The sequence below is a fragment of the Harpegnathos saltator genome, unplaced genomic scaffold (genome assembly GCF_003227715.2).
Source record: "Harpegnathos saltator strain DR-91 unplaced genomic scaffold, Hsal_v8.6 scaffold485, whole genome shotgun sequence".
NCBI classification, from domain to species: Eukaryota; Metazoa; Arthropoda; class Insecta; order Hymenoptera; family Formicidae; genus Harpegnathos; species Harpegnathos saltator.
The window spans coordinates 1,188,368-1,210,885 of record NW_020230299.1 but is presented as its reverse complement, the minus strand read 5'-3'; the positions used below and the strand labels follow the sequence as shown (position 1 = coordinate 1,210,885).

Here is a 22,518-nt window from a genome sequence, read left to right as displayed (position 1 = left end):
GGCCGATTTCACCGTTTGTTTACCTGGCGAACGAAAATTCACGTAAAGAATATATATCCATTAACGGTTCCATTTCAGGTTACAACGGGCCACTACCGGATTCCCTCCGCCGACCACTGTTTCATGGGGTTTGAAGCCGGAACCTCCCGCGATAGACAGGCGCGCTGAGCTGGAGGAGCGGGAGCGTGAACGCGAACGTGAGAGAGAACGTGAACGTGAACGCGAGCGCGAACGAGAGCGCGAGCGCATCAGACGCGAACGCGAACGGGAGAGAGAAGAACAACGTGAGCGGGAGAGGAGGGAGCGTGAGAAGGAGGAGAAGAGAAAACAGCAAGAGGCCGCCGAGCGAGAGCGAGAGAGGCGAGACAAGGAGCGCCGTGAGATGGAGAGACGCGAGATGGAACGCGAGAGACTGCTTCACCAAAACCGACAGCTCGTGCCCCGAGAACGCTCGCCACTCAGGAACGGCTCGGCGCCTTTAGACACCGGAGAAGTGCGCGTGAAGGAGGAGCCGCGCAGCAAGGACGACGAAGTTGTAATGCTGCCGAGGCCTCCAGGACCCGGGCCTGGCACGGCGGGAACCGCACCAGGACCTGGCCCGAATCCACTGCCGGACCCGAGATACCATCACTCACACCCGCATGCTTATCTCACCAGGCATCCGCACAGTATGCCAACTTCGCATTCCATGCCACGTAGCATGCTACCCGGCTTGAGCGCTCATACGATGCAGCACTTTCCACCGCCATCCGCGCCCGCCGGTCAACCGGGACCACCCTGGCCGGGCGATCCCTTCAGGGATTATCGATACGATCCGCTGCAGCAGTTGCGATACAACCCATTGATGGCGGCGTTCCGCGCCGAGGAGGAAGAAAGAGCAAAGCTTTATGCCGCTGGCTACCCTCCCGCGCCCGTCAACTCCCTCAGGAGTAAGGATCCTAGTCCGGGTCCTCTCAGCAACTTGCACATGCATCACAGAGCGGGACCTGGCCCGGGAGTACCGCCGCGTCAACTGGAGAACGCCCTCATGCACGCGGACATCCACAAGAAAGAGGACGCGTCGCAGTCCCGATGATACATCCTACCCGCGTCCTCGGTTTCGGCGAGCGAACGCACCGACGGACCGACATTCTGAGCACCATTCTCCTCGTCGCCACCTCCGCTACCTACAGGGGCCCCCTCCCCTCCCCCCTTTCGCCCAGTAACGCTCAGAACCCGGTGCTGATATTTTGCTAACAGAGAAGAAGCATTATTTAAAAGAAGAAAAATTGTACATAGATACTATATAATATTTATAGTTATCTAGAAGATAAAAAAAGGAACAATACGCGTAGGACTTCTACGGAAACGAGAAGCGTGTATAACGAAGATGCCTTGCTTAAACGATGCCGGTATACCATCGATACCGGCGGTTTACTAACGACAACGGGTTCACGAAATAACTACGGAGGCATCGTTGATGATGTATCACAAATAATAACGCTGACGGTTATGTGATTTTCTGCAGTTTCGGTGATCTGACTGTCTATATAGTGGTAACGAACTCTAATTATTACGATAATATAATTATGCGTATAGTTAAAAAAAAAAAAAGAAAGGTATCGTGTGTAATATTAATAGTTACTGTAGAATGCGAGGCGAGATGGCCAAGACGCGTAAACGATGAAAAAAAAACAAATTCAGGTTAAGTGAAAAAGAGTTAAGTGGATCTCTAACATTATTCGAAAATTTATTTAACTATTTATTTATTGCGACGTATAAATGAACTTGAATCTCTACTACGGGCGTATGAAAGCTGTCGTAAAAGAGTCGCTCTAATTTAATTGATGTAATATAAAAAGAAGGATCACATGTGTAAAAAAAATTTCACTTAGATTTTAATTTGTATATTAGATACTATAGAAAAAGAATTAAGAGAAGGAGAGAGGGCATACGTGAAAAGTGTCTTTGGCTTTCGGCAGCACATGCTTCTTTCATTTGCATGCTGGCTACAGCGGTACTCCGATGCTTTCCTGTGATATATATAAAAAAAAAAAGAAAAATGAGAAATTGATTCAGGAGTAGCGAAACCAATTAATTTCATATCGTGAAATCACAAAGTTAATAGGTGCAAATATAAAAAAAGAATCAAACTATCTCCGAAAAATAAAAGTGACGACGATCGGGATATCCTCTTTCGGAAAAGCAAGAACGCAGGATGACGCTTAATATGACAGTAGTCCGTGCCAAAATGCTCCAGTCAAATTGTTACCCCGTACAATGTACACAGACCGGCATAACAACTTTAACATTCACTGGGTCTAGAATCACTGGAATCCTTCAGTCGTATGCATTGTTTATCATATATTATATTCGCGCACCGTGACTATCGATTATTCGAAGAAACTGAAACGATAACCAAATAGAATGTTATTTGTGATGTAAATTGCATACCACGTGATACGTGAGGTATCGTTGTGATTTCCTTGAATAATCAATCCGTAATACTTGTGTAAATTTGTCTGTGTGCTTGTGCGTTAATGACTCTGAAACTGTTTTCTCCCTTTTCTTTTTTATTCGTCGTTATCTTTACGAGAAAATTATACCAATCTTGTTTTACTCCCCTCATTTTTTTTCTAACTATCCTCTTGATTCTCAGCCATATGCGTCGTTGTGTTACCAGAGAGCCAATATGAGATCTCTCAAAAAAAAAAATTGTGTGCCATGGACCAGGTTACATTCGATATCCCTGGTGCCTCAAAGGAAAAACCGGACTTTTCAGGATGATTGGGTCCTCACGCTGTTTCGTTTATACTGTAAAATTATGGTAAAACTGTATATTATATAATTAACAACTATACGCAATTTAAAAATTGTAGATATTTTTCATCGATGCAAAGTTGCAATGTGATGCAATGATTCTGTTCTTGTAGATATCGTGAAGTATAAAAGAAGATTTTGTGTGAATAGGTTTTTTCTAAAATTGATTCTTTGTAAAAGGTGATATAATAATCATAGTTTCTATCAATTCTGTTGTTTCAGTATCTCTTCACCACAATCCAAATACTTACAAATCTTTTCGCAAGCAACAAAGAGAAACGCACTACAAATTAACTAAAAATTAACACAAACTACACAAACAGTCAGTAAAGCGGTTCTTTCTTTTTTATATTATTCTAGTTTTCTATTCGAATTATGTGTCAGAGTACTTCTCTGTGTAACAATGTGAACAATTTTTGTCATTTTCAAAATATTTTATTTGTTATCGCTTAATTACGTAAAAGAGATTTTCGATCTACTGTACCTCGTAATTAATTCTTAGGATGTCAGTCTCTTGAGCCAAAAATACCAACTTTTTTAAAAAAATATTTTTTTCCATCTTGATGGATTTCCAATACTCGATATATATACACAACAGTGACGGATACATTACGACACATACACTTTTTCTTTTTCTTTGTAAAATCTTAAGATATTAAGTACAAAATGTCATTAAGTTTTGTGAAATTCGTGTATTTCAAATATTAACCTATATTAATTTTTGTTGATTTTGATGGAAACTTAAAAATACCGTGATATTTATAAACATAATCATCCGCGTGTGTAGTCATAACTATTTAGAGAAAAATTATGTTATATCTTTAATATAGATATGTGACCAATATTGATCACGCTTAATTCATTACATTTATTTTGTATATACAAAGCAAAAGGTGTGTTATCGCGAACTACTCGAACTGGATCTTGTGTAACGGCGATGTCGATGTCGCGGATTTCCCTGTGGACTTCGTGATCGGGTCCTTATCCTGCGTCGTGGTGGTCGCGGACTTCTACGACGATTCATCGGCGGTGAACGTCTGCGATAACGTGGTGGTGTATTTCTGCCACCACCTGCCCATCGTGGGGGAGCACGTCTACCCATACCCGGTGACATACGTCTCATCGGCAATGGCCGTGGTTTCGGCAATAATACTGGCGCGGCTGTGATTTCCTGGCCATCTATTTGCCCTGTGTGTAATGAATCGATATATATTAGTAAATTGAGATAAAAAATAACTCTGGATATTAATTCAATACTGAGCATACTTACCTCCATCCATGTGCTTCATAGCATTTTCAGCCTCGTCTGCAGTTTCAAATTCAACGTAGGCAAATCCTCTTCCCTGATTCGGGTGTAACTTGTCCATTGCAAAATCCACCATTTTTATTTGGCCATACACCGAAAATATCTCGGTTATGTGCTCCTTTGTGACATTTCGCGTTAAATGGCCGATATGTATCTTTGTCGGTCTAGGAATTGGCGAACGTTCCCTACGCTTTCTACGTGGGGAAGGAGATCTACAAAATTTCATTTGTGTACATTATTATAAGTGAAAAATTAAACTATCATTCATTAATACATCCTGTGCCATATTTATCTTGTAAGCTATTTTATGTTGCTTTTTTATTTTGATAATTAATCTTATAATTTTATAAGTATACTTTAAAAGATATATTTTACTAGGCACAAAATGCATGAATTGACATGATTGGCATGATTTTCACTAGTTTGAAAAGACCAAGAGTTATAAGTTTGTAGATAGTCAATAAACTTACCTAGATCGTCCTTTAGGTTTGGGTTTGTCAGGAACAGAGTTGCTTCCCTTTTTCTTTTCCTTTTCTCTATCCCGTTCTCTGTCCCTATCTCTGTCCCTCTCTCTTTCTCTTTCTTTGTCCCTTTCTTTTTCTTTATTTTCATGTCTTCTGGATGCATCAACACTCTTGCTGCGACTGCGTTTTCGTCCTCTGTCTCTGGAACTACCTGAAGAGCTACCAGAACTGCTAGATGAACTACTGGAAGTGGAACTTGATCTGGAGCTACTTCCACTGCTAGAACTTGATGATCCAGAACTGCTATCTGATGAACTATTAAACAAAATATTTCATTACACATTCATATACACATAAACGCATATGTACACACACATATACAATATATGCACATTCATATATTGAACATAGTACACATATACGTGTATAAAGATGTATCGTAGCAGCCACATACACAGCACACATATACATACACCATCATATAATTCACACACATTTACATAAAAGACTACAAGCAATCATGTAAGACGAAATAACTTGCACTTTTCTTTACTTACCTACTACCACTACTAGATGAAGATGCTGCTCTCTTTTTACGTTCTCTTTCTCTGCCCCGTTCCTTTTTATTCTCCTTATCAGTAACTTCCGAGTCACTCTTGCCCGTACTATCCTTGCGGCTTCGTGCCCTGAAAACAGAAACAGCGGCATAGAGGAAACGTTCAAAACTGAAAGGATATTTACGCGACTGGTGTTAATGGTGCGATAAAAAAGAGACTCACATAACTAGCAGTGATTAGATTTACTAATCGTGTCCCAGTTTGCACTCAAAAGCTTACAAGAAAAATCAGTAGTACGGCGGCACGCCGTATAAAGCATATAATGGCGGATCGTTGAAATACGAAGCCGACTGCGTCCTCAACGACACGCGATGAACCCACTTAAGCCCGAATCAAACTGCAGACCGGCTCGAAAGATAGACTCCCACTGAAATTTAAGGTGAATCTCGATGAAGCGAGAAACAGCGGAACGGAACAGTTACGGAAAAGAGATATAGTGGGGAGTCAGCCAATCAGAGTAATTCCCATAGACGTATAATATCTAGACCGCGCGGTCGCAAATTCTCCCTTTGCTAGACGCGTCAGAAATTAAAAAGAGATAGTTGCTGTACGGGTACTAGAGATCCTTAGACACTTGGTCTGTTCTTTTTAGCTGCACTACTGAACTGGTGCAATAAGTTAAAGTGAGAAAAAATATAGTTGTCTCATTCTAACTTATTGCACTAGTTCCGTAGTGCAGCTGAAAAGAACAGATCAAGAGGGTCTCTTCTTTATAGCTGCACTGCTGAACTGATGCAATAAGTTAAAATGAGACAACTATATTTTTTCTCACTCTAACTTATTGCACTAGTTCAGCAGTGCAGCTATAAAGAACAGACCCAGAGATCGGCCGATGAGTGAACGATTGCTGATTGGCTCGCGTCGCATGGGGTAAAATCGGAAGTGAGAGAGAAAGATATAGGCCAGGGTGTCCCAAATGTAACGGGCCACCCTCATAACTCTTTAGTATTGAAGTTTCAAGGAAAATGATCTGAACAAAAGTTGTAGGGATTTAAGTGAGCTACCTTATGATGACTTTGACTTTGACTTCGACCTCTATTTTCAAGGTCATTTGAAGGTCAACTTGCGTTTTTTAAATGGGAACACTTATTTTTTATTACAATGTTTTTTTCTACTAGTTAATTTGATAGTATAGTAGTAGCGCCTTGACTTTTGTTAACTTACTGATTTTTGGAAATTTCAAAATCATCAAATTAACAAAAATCAGGGTGATATTGTAACAACATATTCTTGAGACTAAATAAAGCAAGAAAGTCTAGTACCACTTTTTCTTTCGATAAATAATTAGCGAGATATCGTAAGTTAATATTGAAAAAGTTATTAAGTTTTCCTCAAATATCTAAAAAAAATATTAGACAAAAAAATGTTTTAGACAAAAGTTGTTCAAATTAACTAATAGAAAAAACAGTATAATAAAAAATAAGGGTTCCCATTTAAAAAACGCAAATTGACCTTCTAATGAGCTTGAAAGTAGAGATCAAGGTCATCATAAGGTAGCTCACTTAAATCCCTACAACTTTTATTCAAATCATTTTCCTTGAAACTTCAATACTGAAGAGTTATTTGAGGTGGGACATTAAAATGGGATATCCTGTATACTTATCTAGTAACACATATATAATTATATACAGGATGTTTGAAAGCTTATCATGCAGACGAAAGTTGGAGATAGATTGGGTGTAGCCGAGAATAAAAGTCATGTACCATAATGTCAAATTGGCAATAGTTATCAAGTTATTAATTGAAACATGTGAGCCAATGAGCGCGTAGAGAGCGCTGGGCGGCCGCCTCTTGTCGCTTGCGCTCGCTCGCTCGTCGTTCGTGCTCGCTTGCTCCTCGTCGCGCGCGCTCGCCTCTTGTCGCTTACGGTTGCCCCTAGCCGCGCGCGCTCGCCTATCGACGCTCGTTGACTCCGCCTATATCAAATGTCTACGTACTTACCGCGGCCGCCCAGCGCTCTCTACGCGCTCATTGGTTCACATGTTTCAATTAATAACTCGATAACTATTGCTAATTTGACATTATGGTACATGACTTTTTTTCTCGGCTACACCCAATCTATCTCCAACTTTCGTCTGCATGATAAGCTTTCAAACACCCTGTATAATCATATATATAACTATACAAAATTATAGAGAAATATATAAAATTATGTATGTCAAGTTATTATATAATTATATATAATGTTATATGAAAGCACCTCAATTTATATATGATTATACTAGGTGCGCAACTAAGTTTCCGGGTTTTTTTAATCAATGAAAAATGGAAAATTTCAAGAGAAATACAAAAAATGGTTTATTCAAAGTATCGTCCCTCGCTAGCTACACATTTTTGCCATCTCTCTGGCAATACATGAATACCGCGACGATAAAACGACGCGTTTTTGGACCGAAACCATTCATCCAACCAATTTTGTACTTCTTCGAAATTGGCTAAGTGTTGCCCAGCCAAGCCATGCGCCATCAACCAGAACAAGTGATAATCGGAAGGGGCCAGATCTGGTGAATACGACGGATGCGGTAGCAGATCCCATTTCAGCATTTTGATGGTGTCCTGGACGATGGAAGTGCGATGGCATGGAGCGTTGTCATGCTGCAATATCACTCGTTCGTGTCTCGTTGTCCCATTCTGGCCGTTTTTCGAGCAATGCATGATTCAAATTGATCAGTTGTTGTCGGTAGCGATGCCTATTGACAGTTTCGCCCGGCTTCTTTTCAGCAGCTCATAGTACACGATTCCTTTTTGGTCCAAACGCAGAGCATTGTCTTCTTTCCGAAGCGATTTGGTCGTGTCGTTGATGTTGATGCTTCGCCAGGTGAAAGCCACGATTTTTTGCGATTTTCGAAATATACTTATAATAATCGACGGTTGTTGGTTCATTTCTTACTGCTTACGCTTACAACTTTATTCTTGTAGCCATTGTAGAATGACCTTAAGGCCTGGTCTACAATACGTGTTGTAAGCTGTAAGCCGTAAAAACTGACCAATTATGGTCGATTATTTTTGTAATAATTGACGGTGATTCGCCAATTCTTACGGCTTATAACTTACGACACATATTGTAGACCAGGCCTAACACTTTGTAACTAGTAGTTGCCATTCTTCGCAACTCGCAATTGAGTATTTGCAACCTATTCTGGACCAGCCTTTAGGGTCTCTAGTACCCGTAATTCGCGGACATAATAGTTTGTGCCCGTTTTTTTGCAACTTTCGGAATGCATCCCGACTCAAGAAGAATGAGAGTCAATGGGTGCATTCAGTACTACAACCGCTCACTGAGCGCTAAGTGAGCTCTTGCATCTGATTGGTGTATATTTTTAAATCTAAAAGAATATACCAATCAAATGTAAAAGCTCATTGAGCGGTTGTAGTACTGAATGCACCCAATGACTACGTTTACACGGCAAGGTTAATCCGGATTAGTAATAACCGTAGTTAGTGAATTCTTTGATTCGATTGGTATTCTTTTAGATCTAAAAATATACTCTAATCGGATTCGAGACTGCACTAACTACGGTAGTTACTAAGTCGAAGTTAGAAGCTGTGTCATGAAACGTAGTCATTGCTTCGCCTACGTAGCACGTCTGCGTAGTGATTCACAACGAAAGGCGAGAAATGAAATATACGCGATGGGATATATTATAATAATACAGACTCAGATGAAATGAATACTCCAGCATTAAATGGAAACGAGGGAACACAGGACAGACAAGATCATCCGATGTAAATCTTATACTCCGGGGAACATCCGAAAAAGGTAGAGATAAATAGACATGTTTATGTTTTTAAAACAATACGAACTTAATTAAGAGAATTAAGCTGCATTACGATAGTTACGATTCTGTTATACATTTATATGTGATTTATTGTTTCAGCAACAGCCATCTTCTATAGCAGAAGCAATGGCTGCGTTCAGAAAACACAATGGTTACACAACGGTTGAATAATTCGTCAACGTTATTGGTCTGAATGTAAGGATCTAACAGTAAGGACCAATAGTTACTAAGCGCTCAGTGAGCGCTTTGTTTTCTGAACGCAACCAATAATATTAGATACAGGCTGCGTTCCGATATTCACTGCCAGTACTGAAAATCTATAATATATGTGACATAAAGTATATATTTTCAATACTGGCAGTGAATATCGGAACGCAGCCACAAAAGCAGCTGTTATAGCGAATTTTGAATTTTTGAGACATACAGACATGGACATGGAAGAGGAAGAAGGAGATGGAGAGGATGAAATTTATGAATAAATAAATAATAAATAATAAATGTATAACAGAATCGTAACTATCGTAGCTTAATTCGTGCAGCTTAATTCTCTTCATTAAGTTCGTATTGTTTTAAAAACATAAACATGTTTATTTATATCTACCTTTTTCGGATGTCCCCCGGAGTATAAGACTTACATCGGATGATTCTTGTCTGTCCTGTGTTCCCTTATTTCCATTTAATGCTGGAGTATTCATTTCATCTGAGTCTGTATTATTATAATATGTCCCACCGCGTATAATTGACTACATTTACACGACAAGGTTAATCCGGATTAATAACAACCGTAGTTAGTGAATTCTTTGATTCGATTGGTATATTCTTTTAGATCTAAAAATATACTCTAATCGGATTCGAGACTGCACTAACTACGGTAGTTACTAAGCCGAAGTTAGAAGCCGTGTAAACGTAGTCTTTCATTTCTCGCCTTTCGTTGTGAGTCACTGCGCAGGCGTGCTTCGCAGGCGGAGCAATGAATCTCAATGGCTGTGTTCAGAAAACACAACGGTTACGCAACGGTTGAGTAATTCGTCAACGTTATTGGTCTGAATGTAAGGATCTAATAGTAAAGACCAATAGTTACTAAGTGCTCAGTGAGTGCTTTGTTTTCTGAACGCAACCATTCTTCTCGAATCGGGATGCGTTCCGAAAGTTGAAAAAAAACGGGCACTCATTATTATGTCCGCGACCGTACTACGGTAGTCCCCTCAGTAATGAGATTCATAATTCATAATTGTAATTTCCTGTCTATATAAAGAAAGTAACTATAAGTAAGTATAAGTAACTATAAGTAAATAGAATCGTGCATCATCGGGCTATTTCGATTGTCATCCGAAATGCTGGAAATAGAAAGACCTTCATAGCTCTTTCTATATCAATTTCCTCACCTTTACGAGACAGTTTATATAATGACGTGTGTACGTTCTCTAGTTTCAGGGTGTCTGTATTCTTGCTAATGTTATTAATGAGTGGTAAAGTAAGTGAAAATTCATATGAATTTAAAAGAAATTATGGGTAAATATTATTTTATATTATATTGAATATATATATACAGGGTGTTTGATAGCTGTTCATGCAGACGAAAGTTGGAGATAGATTGGGTGTAGCCGAGAAGAAAAGTCATGTACCATAATGTCAAATTGGCAATAGTTACCGAGTTATTAATTAAAACATGTGAGCCAACGAGCGCGTAGAGAGCGGAGGGCGGCCGCAGTAAGCACGTAGACCTTTGATACAGGCGGAGTCAGCGAGTGACGATAGGCAAGCGCGCACGGCGAGGGGCAACGTAAGCGACAAGAGGCGATCACGCGCGACGAGGAGCGGGCGAGCTTTTTCTTTATAGCTTTTTCCTTATAGCTCGCTCGCTCCTCGTCGTTCGCGCTCGCTTGCTCTTCGTCGCGCTCGCTTGCCTCTTGTCGCTTGCGCTCGCTCGCTCCTCGTCGTTCGCGCTCGCTCGCTCCTCGTCGCGCGCGCTCGCCTCTTGTCGTTTACGTTGCCACTCGCCTATCGTCACTCGCTGGCTCCGCCTGTATCAAATGTCTACGTGCTTACTGTGGTCGCCCTCCGCTCTCTACGCTCATTGGCTCACATATTTTAATTAATAACTCGATAACTATTGGCAATTTGATATTATGGTACATGACTTTTCTTCTCGGCTACACCAAATCTATCTCCAACTTTCGTCTGCATGATCAGCTATCAAACCTGTATATATATCTTATCACACACACACACACACACACACACACACACACACACACAAAATTAATTAATTAAATTAAATTCATATTTGGACCACCCCAAGTAGAACAAAAAATCATGATGACATCAAAATGACAAGAAAATGACCGAATCATGATGAAAAAAAGAGTTTTCCTCATTTGATGTCATCATGATTTTCTGTTCTACCTGGGAACTTGTATTTGTTCCATTTCTTATATTTGAATCAATAATGAAATAAAATTTGAAAATTATATTAAAATCTTATTAGTATATTTATTAGTTATTATTTATAAGTATCATTATTTATTTATGAAAATAAAAGTTTTATTTAATATTTTACCCTAACTGCACCGTACATCCCTGATAGCAAATATGTTCAGAAAACATCCAAGGGATGTCCTGGAGACGTCCTATATTCTTATGATGACCCTGGGATGTCTCTAAACGTCCCCAGGAGATTTATGCTAATCAAATGGATTGCTTCAATCTCTTAAAAATATGCGTTCTAATCGTAAATTTTCTTTTTCTTCTTCTATTTCTTCTCCCATTAAAATTTTCATTATTGCATCCATTGGTCTATCTCTTTGTCTCTCTCTTTTTACAAATATTAATTTCTTTTCTAATAAATCCTTTTTAGTTGAAGATTGTTTAATATTCACTAACTGAGAGAGAGAGGTTATAAGAAATAAAATAAATTAGTTTATTATAATTATTAATATTCTTATTAATAAAATATATAAATAAAATGTATACTTACAGGATAAAGATGACAAAAAATCTTATGTATATTATTAAATGAAGTTATATTAGCTGTCAGTACACATTCATTTAATCCATAATGAAAAAAAATATCAAAACAGCCAAATAATATTTAGCAATTTCATAAAAATCACTATACTATTTTATCCGTTGCTGAACGTTTTTAACTAAAACATTAAAGATAGTATTAAGCCAGCGGCACACGGTGCTTGTTTTTGTATTGGATTGCTTGCTGGATGAAAATACTGCGTTCTGATTGGTACATTTCCGAAGATGGATGGAAATGCACCTATCAGAACGCGGTATTTTCATCCAGCAAGCAATCCAGCACGAAAACAAGCACTGTGTGACGCTGGCTTAACACAATCCTCTATAACCGAAGATTCTGTCATAGAAAAGCTATTAGGTAGTACGAATTATTATAAGCATCAACTTTCCTGTCTTATCTATTTTCTTTTCCTTGCTTACGCCTTTCTGTCTATAAAATTACGTAGTACCACCACTGATTGGTTGATTCTCTTATGCGTTGTGTATTATGCATTATGTAGAAGTCTGTGCTCTGGCCCTTAGTCTATGGTCATGACGCAGCTCAACCAATCGTAAGATTGGCGTTGGTTTAAGCGGGAAATGCTCTGCCATAGCGGTCGCGATATTGGCTGCGTTCCGATATTCACTGCCACTACTGAAAATATATAGTTTGTGTCACGTATACTATAGATTTTTAGTTCTGACAGTGAAGATCGGAACGCAGCCATTGTTGGATATACTTTGAATCGAAACGGTCGTTTTCAAACATGGATTGTGAGAAATTCAATGAAAATCTCGGCGAGTTTGTTGAACGACGAGCGGAAGGTAATCAATGTCATGATTCTTTGCTGCTTTCTTATTGCTGCTCTTTCCAATTTCCTTGTGGAATAAAATAATCGAATGAAATGATTCATACAGAAGCAGCATCCAGCTGCAAGAGCGGTACGATAGACTTTGAGAGCATCGATCTCGCCAGTGAACTTAATCAGATGGAGCGAAACGTTAATTATTATAAGTCAAAATTGAAAAGCTGTCGCGACAAATACGAAAACGTGAAGATGGAAATTTGCGACGTGCAGCAGTGTCGGTACAAAGCGCTGTTCGAATTGAACATGCGAATGGAAGAGCAGATTCTGCGGGAGCGTTTGGAAAAAATACATTTTAATCATAAGACATACGTGGAGAAGACAGGCGGTTACCAAAATCTCGACGAGGATTCACGCGATAATCAACGATATTGCGACGACACAGAAAAACACGTCGATACAGGAACCGATACAATTGAGAAAAAACGCCGATAAGGACAGAAGACTCGCCCAGGTGAAAGCCATGATCACGGACCAGAAATAATCCCAACGTTTACATCACTATATTCGTAACGAATCAATGACGAGACAGTTTTTGCGTACAAACCAACGTCTTTCTTATTTAAGAAAAGAATGCAACTTTGCTACAAAAATTGACGAAAAAGTTTGAGGACGCCGCGTTCATCCCGGAAAATATACGAAAACGAATAAATGTTCTGGAACACTTGAAGACAGATGAAAGAAGCAACACAACCACGAATGATACAATATAATAATTTGTATTTAATTTGTATTTAAAAAAGAATTTGTATTTAAATTAAAGTATTTGTATTTTAATTTATATTTGTTATTAAACTCGCCGTGCATATCATCGATCTACTTTCCGCGATGGTCTTCATCAGGGTTTCATTTTTTCTCTCCATCTCGTTCACCCGCTTCTTCAGTTATATCTTCAGCTACTCTTTCCTCTACATGACTTTTCTTTACAGATTTGATTTTAGTAGAGCGTGTTTTTTGGAAGGAGGAATATTAGAGCCATCAATTTCCATTCACTAGGAGATAAAGATAAAGAAGCCCATGGCTATCTCTTCTATATTGCAAAAATTATCAGGAAGCATGGCTTTTGCATTCTGTAGATACCTTACCCACTTATTTTTCCTCTCTGAAGGAGAGCCTTCCACTTTTCCTAACTTCCATTTTTCCATATATTCTACATCATTCTTAGAGGTAATTGACTCCTTTTCTGTAATATACCTCAGATTTGAATCTGCCTAAAAAACTGACATAAAAATTTCTTTTTTAAATCATTATTCTTATGTTGCAAGTTTAATATCTCCAACTTCTCTGCCATGTTCTTTTTTTCTACCATCTCCTTCCTTTGTGCGTTTATTTGCAATTCCTCGTGCATTTCTGATTGCAACTCCATCAACTCTTTAACAGTGATCTTTACTTTACTTATCTATCTTGGATTTTAAAATATTCATTGTCATTTTCTGGCATAAGCGGTGGCAAGATTGGACCTAAGTGGGCCCTGGCCCACTTAAAAGTACGCTGGTCCAGCCTAAAATTTTAGAAAATTTTATAATGGTTGAGGCTGCTTTTAATGAAAGACTACTAATGTATCAACACAATAATACAAAGGAAAATCTATATCAATGTATACCAATATATATGGATTCAATAAAAGAGAAAACCCACAAATATACTAAGAAATGCTTTCAATCTTCACAAAAATATTAAGGCTAACTTAGAGTTAGAAGGGAAGTTTAAAAATTTAGAAGCTGAAATGACTCATAAATTTTAGCTATAGAATGTTATGTTACATGAAAAAGATGATCCTTTTCCATTCTAATGGGATGAACAAATGAACTTGTTTATAGCAAGATGTGATGAGTCTGAAAGTAAAGGTTTGGGTTGGGTGCTAGGAAGGATAGACAATTTAAAAATTAACATAAACAAATATAAGCCATTAAGCAGAAGTTCATACGTAGAATTACCTAAGTGGATTAAAGATAAAAAGGCCTGTGTTAATGTTAAAAATATGGACAATATATGTTTTTTAAATGATCAATTCTATCTGCTTTACATCCACCAGAAAGAGATGCTGAACGAGTTACAAAGTATGACAAACCAGATACTAATGAATTGAACTTTGTATTGCTCTGAGGAACGGAAAATCGGTATTGAGTCGAAGCGCCGGACGATTCGTTACGCTTCCTCGCGTCGACGAAAATGTAAAATCATTCTCGTTAGCGGGAAAAATGTTAATCCGCGGCGCATTAACGACGCACGGCGCGATAATTCTGAGATATCCTGTATAATTTTGCCGAGCGAAACTCGCGTAGCGATAGCCGCAAAAGCGGGCTTTCAGAAATTTGTTTGCCTTACACGAAGATCGCGCACGGATGTTTACTCTGTCTCACTTACCTCGCGATTCGGAGAATCGAATGTCAACATAAAGTGCTAAATGTATGGCCAGGAATGTACGTTGTCAAACCGACAGCAGGCTTAGAACGCGTGGATATCGATCCTTCATCTCTTTGCAGCGAATAAACAATATATGTTTGTGTGTCACATTGCGGTCATAATCGCCTATCCAAACGGCGATGCTGCTTCGCGTGCTGACCTATATGCGAAAATGATAAGTTGAACAAAGGAATCACGAGGGAACGTTCAAAAAATATATGAACATCGACCGTTGTAAAACTATCGCTTACACAATTATTCGGACACGTAGCATGAGAGTACGACCCTATCGGTCATGCCGACGTGTTCATTCGATTCTGACGTTGCAACATTGTCACACAGTGTCGCAGCGTGTTCGCCGCCTCACCATGAAACCCGGCAGAAATGCAGACAAAAATGTAGGAACCCACGATTCGTTGGGATTATCCACCTGTCGTTACCGCTACCGCTGGTGCGCAGATATCAAATCTCGACTATCATCGCCGTGTACGTCAATGCGGTGGCGGTGGCACCACGCGCTTCTGAAGCAGTGCTGTCAGGTGCAATATATTGCGACGCTACAGCGCATGCGTGAGATGACGTGCTCTATGCCAATAACGGCAATAAAGCGCATCTAAGGGTCCATGAAGGGGCCCGCGCTATCCGATCACCTGTCTTCCAGGCTCCAGTGTAATTTTCCCGTGCTTCTTGCGCGAGTGCCTTATCTTAGATTATATTGTTCAATGGATACTAAATATCAGTTATATTAACATTATAATTCCAGTGGATACTAAGTAACAATTACGTTACATTAACATTATAATTTTTCACTCAACTATGTAACTGTTACATAATATTTGTATTAGACTCACATTAAACTATAGATTGAGAATTACTATCAGATCAATTAAAATAACCACGATTTAGATTATTTAATTTACTAAATACTCGATTGCAATTTTCAATGCATAGTATAATATGGGCGCTATAATACCTTAAAAAAGATACTGAAGAACTGAAGAAAAAACGATACTGAGACTTTCACTCAAACAGGGAGCTCTATGTTATCTCACGCATGCGCTGTAGCGTCGCAATATATTGCACCTGATAGCACTGTTCTGGAGCAGCACGTTGTCGCAAAGGTTGCGATTCCATGGACCGATATTTTGTGCGTAACGCATATCGCGTAACCAATCAGAAGCGTTCGGGTCAGAGCACAGACTTCTGCATAACGCACAATACACAACGCATAAGAGAATCAACCAATCAGAGTTCTTCATTTCTGTCCTGAGGTGGGAAATGATGAACTCTGATTGGTTGATTCTCTTATGCGTTGTGTATTATGCGTTATGCAGAAGTTTGTGCTCTGGCTCTTCCTGTTACGCGCTTTCTGTTACGCTGAATTGAATGTCTTTAGTGCACATCCCAGACAGCACATCCAATGGATATACGTTTCACGTCCAATTTATGTCCGTATGTCTGATTTACGTCCGTGAACATAAATTGGACGTAACAAGGATATCTTTATTTGGACATCGGACCTGTAGAATGTCTGATGTACGTCGTCGTAAGTGATCCACTTTTCATCAGCAGTGACCAACCGCTTCAGAAATGGGTCGATTTTGTTGCGATTCAGCAGCGATTCGCAGATGGAAATTCGGTCCATGAGGTTTTTTTTCGTTAACTCGTGAGGCACCCATACATCGAGCTTCTTTTTGTATCCAGCCTTATTCAAATGGTTCCAAACGGTTTTTTGTGCAATCTTTAGCTCTTGGGCAATCGAAACAGTGCTTACATGACGGTCGGACTCGACAATGTCCATGATTTTATCGATATTTTCGACAATTGGCCTTCCAGTGCGTGGTGCATCTTTGACATCGAAATTACCGGAACGGAATCGACGAAACCAAAATTGCGCGTGATTGGCTGTTACATTATCAGGACCATAAACATTATTCACATTTTTAGCCGCCTGGCTTGCGTTTTCGCCTTTATCGAAGAAAAACTGTAAAATATAGCGTATTTTCTCTTTGCTAGTGTCCATTTTTGACGCGCGCTCAAACAAAACTGAGTCAACTAATCACAAAACTGTCAGAAAAGTTTTTTTAGTACGAAATCTCATCTTTCTAACGCCATCTAGTGGAACCCGATCGGACTTATACAACGCGAGATACAGATAACTAAAGCCATCTATTGGAAAAATAATGGATTTCTTTTTACTACACCTGATATATAGAGTAACTATAGAGTAACTATAGAGTAATTTAGAGTAAGATAAAATAAAATACAGAAAATGAAACTACTGTACAAATGTTTTTGTCGTAAAGACTGACGAATAATAATATCTAAAGAATAACTTAAGCCAGCGACACACGGTGCTTGTTTTCGTCTTGATTGCTTGCTGGATGAAAATATTGCGTTCTGATTGGTGCATTTCCGAAGATAGATAGAAATGCACCAATCAGAGCGCAGTATTTTCATCCAGCAAGCAATCCAGCACGAAAATAAGCACTGTGTGCCGTTGGCTTTACAGATGCCTCCATGTCGGCTATACCGCTTTACGCGTAATAAACTCGCATAATACGCAACTTTCTTGACACAGATGTAATAGAAAACGCGGAACGTCTCTGATTGGTTACGAATTATGCATTACGCGGAAAATATCGGTCCATGGGATCGGAGCCTTATGGAGGATTCACACTGCGTCCGATGTCCGACGTATGACGTCCGACATCCAATAGGAGAACAGCTTTCCAATGGAGAATTGAATTCTCCATTAGAAATCTATTGCGCGTATCGAAAATCTGACCAATCGCGGACGTTTCGCTACTTTCGATACGCCGGGATTCCGTCGAATCCATTATTATAGCGTAATCCGCTAATCTAATCGGACAAAAATAATTTGTCTTTTCTTGGAAAATATAATGGACAAAGAAAATACAAATCCTGTGAGTGTCTGTAGCATTTTGAAATATTTTTGAAATATTATTTGTAATGTATGTATTTACATCGTGCTTTATAATAAGTGCTTCATAATTCATAATTCATAATTTTTAAGTTAGTTTAGAATTTGATAGCATATTGTTCTTTAGTTTACACATTATAGTTTAATATATATTATATTATGAATTATAAATTATTGTGTTTATATTGTCTTTTTTTCTTCTTGTAGCTAATTAAATGTGGATATTCCGGTTGGCTAATCAACGGCTTATTGTATAATACTTTATTAGAACATACGAAAGGCATATGATAACGATCTTGTACTATCTCCTGACGCCAAGTACACCTTACATTACAAGTACGCCAAGACATGTAATCTCGTTTCAGGTGGAGCTTCTCGAACTGTTTAGTAATAAATGGTTCAACCAATTGTAACAATTTTTTAAAAATTGTCGGTTCCATTCGGAAATAATTAACGAATTTTTCATGATCTTGTTGTTGCAGTTCATTAACGAGATTATTGCTCGCTCCTTGTGCTAAACGTCGTGCAATGGTAAATATTGGTCTGACCCAATATTTCCGGTTTCTTTTATTGATAATAGTTTTTCTTTCACGTTTTTTATTAAAAGATAAAGTATATACATTCTAATAATTTTACTACGTATTTCTTGTCTGATAAAAACATTGTGCCTTCGTTTTATATGCTTTATTAATAAAAAAATGGAAAGCAGGATTGTTTTCGATTTCATTCCTGTTAATTGTGAATTTTATTTAATTATATTGAACAAATTAATTATTAACAATTAATAAATTCAATAATATTTATTTCAATTATATGTTTGCTTTAATTATGCTATATTCTACTTTAATATATGTTACTACTTACTATATGTTTACTTTAATTATACTATATTCCTCTGTCTACTTCCTGTTTTTACAATTAAATGTTATGGATGATTCGCTGTTTTCGGTACGCGAGAGTTTCGTTTCTACGGTCCCATGGAGCGCAATTATTGTAAGCGGGTCAGCAGTTCGCCAATCACTAGACAGTTTAGAAGAGTAAAAAATAACGAAATCATTTTGCGATTGGCTATCCGTTTGATACGTTTAAGCGAATTCCACTCCATGAGACCGTAGGAACGAAACTCTCGCGTACTGAAAACAACGGAATGTCTGCGATTGGTCAGATCTTTGATATGCGCAATACACTCCATGGGACTGCATCCAAACCACATCCAACCGCCCATGGAAGCGAACAAAACACTAGGGTCGTGTTCCGAAATTCATTGCCAGTACTGAAAATATATAGTTTGTGTCACTCAAACTATAAATTTTCAGCGCTGGCAGTAACTATCGGAACGCAGCCTAGATTGCAGAGAGAAGAATGAGAGCGGCCACCGGCCGTATTTCGGGGGATACGGCTAGGCGCATTTTAGATACGCCATCTGACCAAAATGCGCCTAAACTACGTTCGCTAGGCGCACTTTCACGATGATAAAAGTAAAATGCGCCTAGGTTCGTGTCCGTACTACTTCCATGCAATGGATAGTAGATTAGAAAAAGACAGACGACAGACAATCGTTCCGTCTTTGTCTCACTACTGAGCGGCGCGCGGCAATAAACACGAGGCGAGGTAGCGGCGATCTTATCGCTAAACGAACATCTCTCCGCTTTTCTTTCATCTTTCATGCTCCAGAGACATCAAAAGACGCGGTAGCGTCTCGTGTCAAGGGAACGTGCGAAGCGAGGAATTATTTTTCACGCACGCGAGGTAGCACATGGGAGACTAGACGAGCGTCGACATATTATCTGTTTCTTTCCCGCTCGTCTAGCTTATTGACTGTGTGAGCCGCGAGATTTTTCTCGCTACTCCTATACCTCGCTCTTTCTCTCTCTCTCTCGCTCGTTCTTTCTCTCTCGCGCACTTGCTCGTTCTTCCTCTCTTCTCGTGTTCTTACGGCTTGGTTAAATATATTAATTACATGACAATATATATATATAAATAAATGACACATATATAGTGTATATGTATATAAAGAATATTTAGCATTAATGCACAAATAAAGAAGAGAGAATTATAATGAGACGAAAAGTTAATAGAAATCCACTCTTAGCCAATATATACATCTTTTAAAAATGATTTGTTATTAAAGTATATGACAGAATAATTTATTTATGCTAATAAATTTAAATTAAAAATTAAATGAAATGTTATTTGTTTTGTAAAAGATATTCCATTGTTACATTTTTCTTTTCGTAGCAAAAATAAATTTAGTCTAGTAAAAGAAGAAATTAGTTTTATTATCATATTTCAATTACGACTTTATTATTTAATTTTACGAATAGATAATAGATAAGAATAGATAACGTGCATATTGTTGTTCAACGGAAACCGCGAGAAAATGGTGATCTCCGTCAAAAAATAAATGCAAACTTTTTAATAATATAATAATTTTTTTACGTAAGTGTTTGTTTTTATAGTATAACCTGTTGAATTTTATTAATTATTAATTCAGCATGTTATAGTATAAAAAATATATTTTAATATAAAAATTAATGTAATATTCATTGTTTGCATTTGCAAGAAATATGGATAGAACAGGATAGGTTGCAATGATATATAGGAAGAAAAAAGATAGATGGATAGATAGATAGATAGATAGATAGATAGATATAGATGGATAAATAGATAGACAGATAGATAGATAGATAGATGGATAGATAGATATAGAGAAATAGATAGATAGATAGTTAGATAGTATAGAAAAAAAGATAAATAGAAATATAATTATCATTATTATTATTATTAATGTTTTCAGTTTCAAGAGAACATTCGCTTAAACGTAAGTCTTACTTAGGTCCAGTTTCACGACTTATATTATATTAACCGGAATATATTATACGACTTATATTATATTAATCGGAATATATTATACGATTTATATTATTTTAACCGGAATATAATTCGTTAATATTGGAAGTACCGAGCGGTTATTTCTGATCGTTTCTATTTTTTAGATTAATATCCTGTTTCTTTAAGATTACAGGATTTTTGTTTTGAGGGTTTGTTTAATGTGATGTTTGTAAAGAATGTATATAAATTTCTACATATAAGATTAAAAATATGAAAAATATTGCAGTGAAAGCAAGGAGGTTCCACGGTGCGCACGATATCTCAATAACTATTTGACCAATCGACTTGCAACTTGGCAGCATTATAAAATAGACTTCTCTTTACCATTTTAATTACAATTAACCAAATTCATTAATAATTATTATTTTTTATTAAACTTTACCGAGAGGCCAGAAATAGACGATTTTTGTTCTAAATGCTACCATTTTATTATTTGTGTTCCGATTGTAGTTCAGACAATAGCTATACTTATAGAAAATAAAAAGCTACTTAAAATAATTGTGAAAAATTAAATCACACACATTTAGAAATTCCTTGGAATCGTCTAGATGCAACCTCTTTGCTTTTACTACAATATTTTATATATTTTTAACCTTACATACTTGTAGAAAAATGTATATATATTCTTTAAACATCATTAAGCAAACTCTCAAAACCCGTAATCTTTTAATCATGTGATCCTTTTCGCTTCCGCAAAAAAAATTAACGAAATATACGTATTTTTTGTTGGGTTGAATAAGACAACTCTTTAAAAGCCTATCTAAACGAAATTACATAATCGCATCATTGATATGCGCAAGAAAATCAACCAATCATAATCCATACAAGCGTGCCTTTTATATTAGACATATTTTACATTTAATTAATCTGTTTCCTTCTCTAGAACAAGTAATCATCAAAGGTCAAGATAACGTCAAAATTATTTTGACTTAATTTTGACATCATCTTCACTTTTATATAATTATTAGTTCTACTTCAGTTATGCATATGAACAATACGACTATGCAAGTTTGTCTCAATAAGTCTTAAACTCCGGTTAAAATTAATTATGAAACTAAATCTTAGTGTTTTTGAATCATCGGCATCTTTCACGATGTTATGATTATAAATATTATCTATATAACCAATTGTAACCTACACAATGGAACGCTCTTCGATTGAACCGATTGAAATTGCTCATATCAATTATCAATGATATATGGCCTTTCATTACATTCTCTAAGTTTCAATTGTTAATTGAACAATTCCTTTCACAAGTCAAAGATTAACATGCTGATTTGAAACATAATGCAAAAAGCTCGAAAATAAATGCGAAGCAGAGAAGAGATTAACAATGAATGATTATTATTTAATATGCAACTTACAGTTAAATGGACGTCAATTCGACAAGTCATTCTTCGCTGAGATAAAGATCTACCTGTATTGTATATCCATTGATG

At 37.6% G+C, this 22,518-nt stretch overlaps 2 protein-coding genes across 8 annotated transcripts in view; one reads left to right on the top strand and one right to left on the bottom strand.

Annotated features, from left to right (window-relative positions):
* The window catches only part of tay (tay bridge kinase), a 40,632-nt gene extending 37,625 nt beyond the window's left edge, over positions 1 to 3,007 (top strand). For all 7 annotated transcript variants that reach the window (XM_019844508.2, XM_025302326.1, XM_019844510.2 and 4 more), the window contains one exon: positions 79 to 3,007. In XM_019844508.2, the coding sequence (XP_019700067.2) occupies positions 79 to 1,075 (997 nt within the window). In that variant the 3' untranslated portion in view covers positions 1,076 to 3,007. The remainder of the gene's footprint in view (positions 1 to 78) is intronic.
* A 586-nt stretch (positions 3,008 to 3,593) lies between these two features.
* Positions 3,594 to 5,542, bottom strand: LOC105189850 (RNA-binding protein with serine-rich domain 1-B). The gene is made up of 5 exons (XM_011152205.2): positions 5,349 to 5,542; positions 5,127 to 5,255; positions 4,576 to 4,884; positions 4,070 to 4,317; positions 3,594 to 3,987 (listed from the first exon to the last, which is right to left on the bottom strand). Coding segments are annotated over exons 1-5 (978 nt in total). The 5' UTR covers positions 5,351 to 5,542; the 3' UTR covers positions 3,594 to 3,697.
* Between the last annotated feature and the right edge of the window lie 16,976 nt (positions 5,543 to 22,518).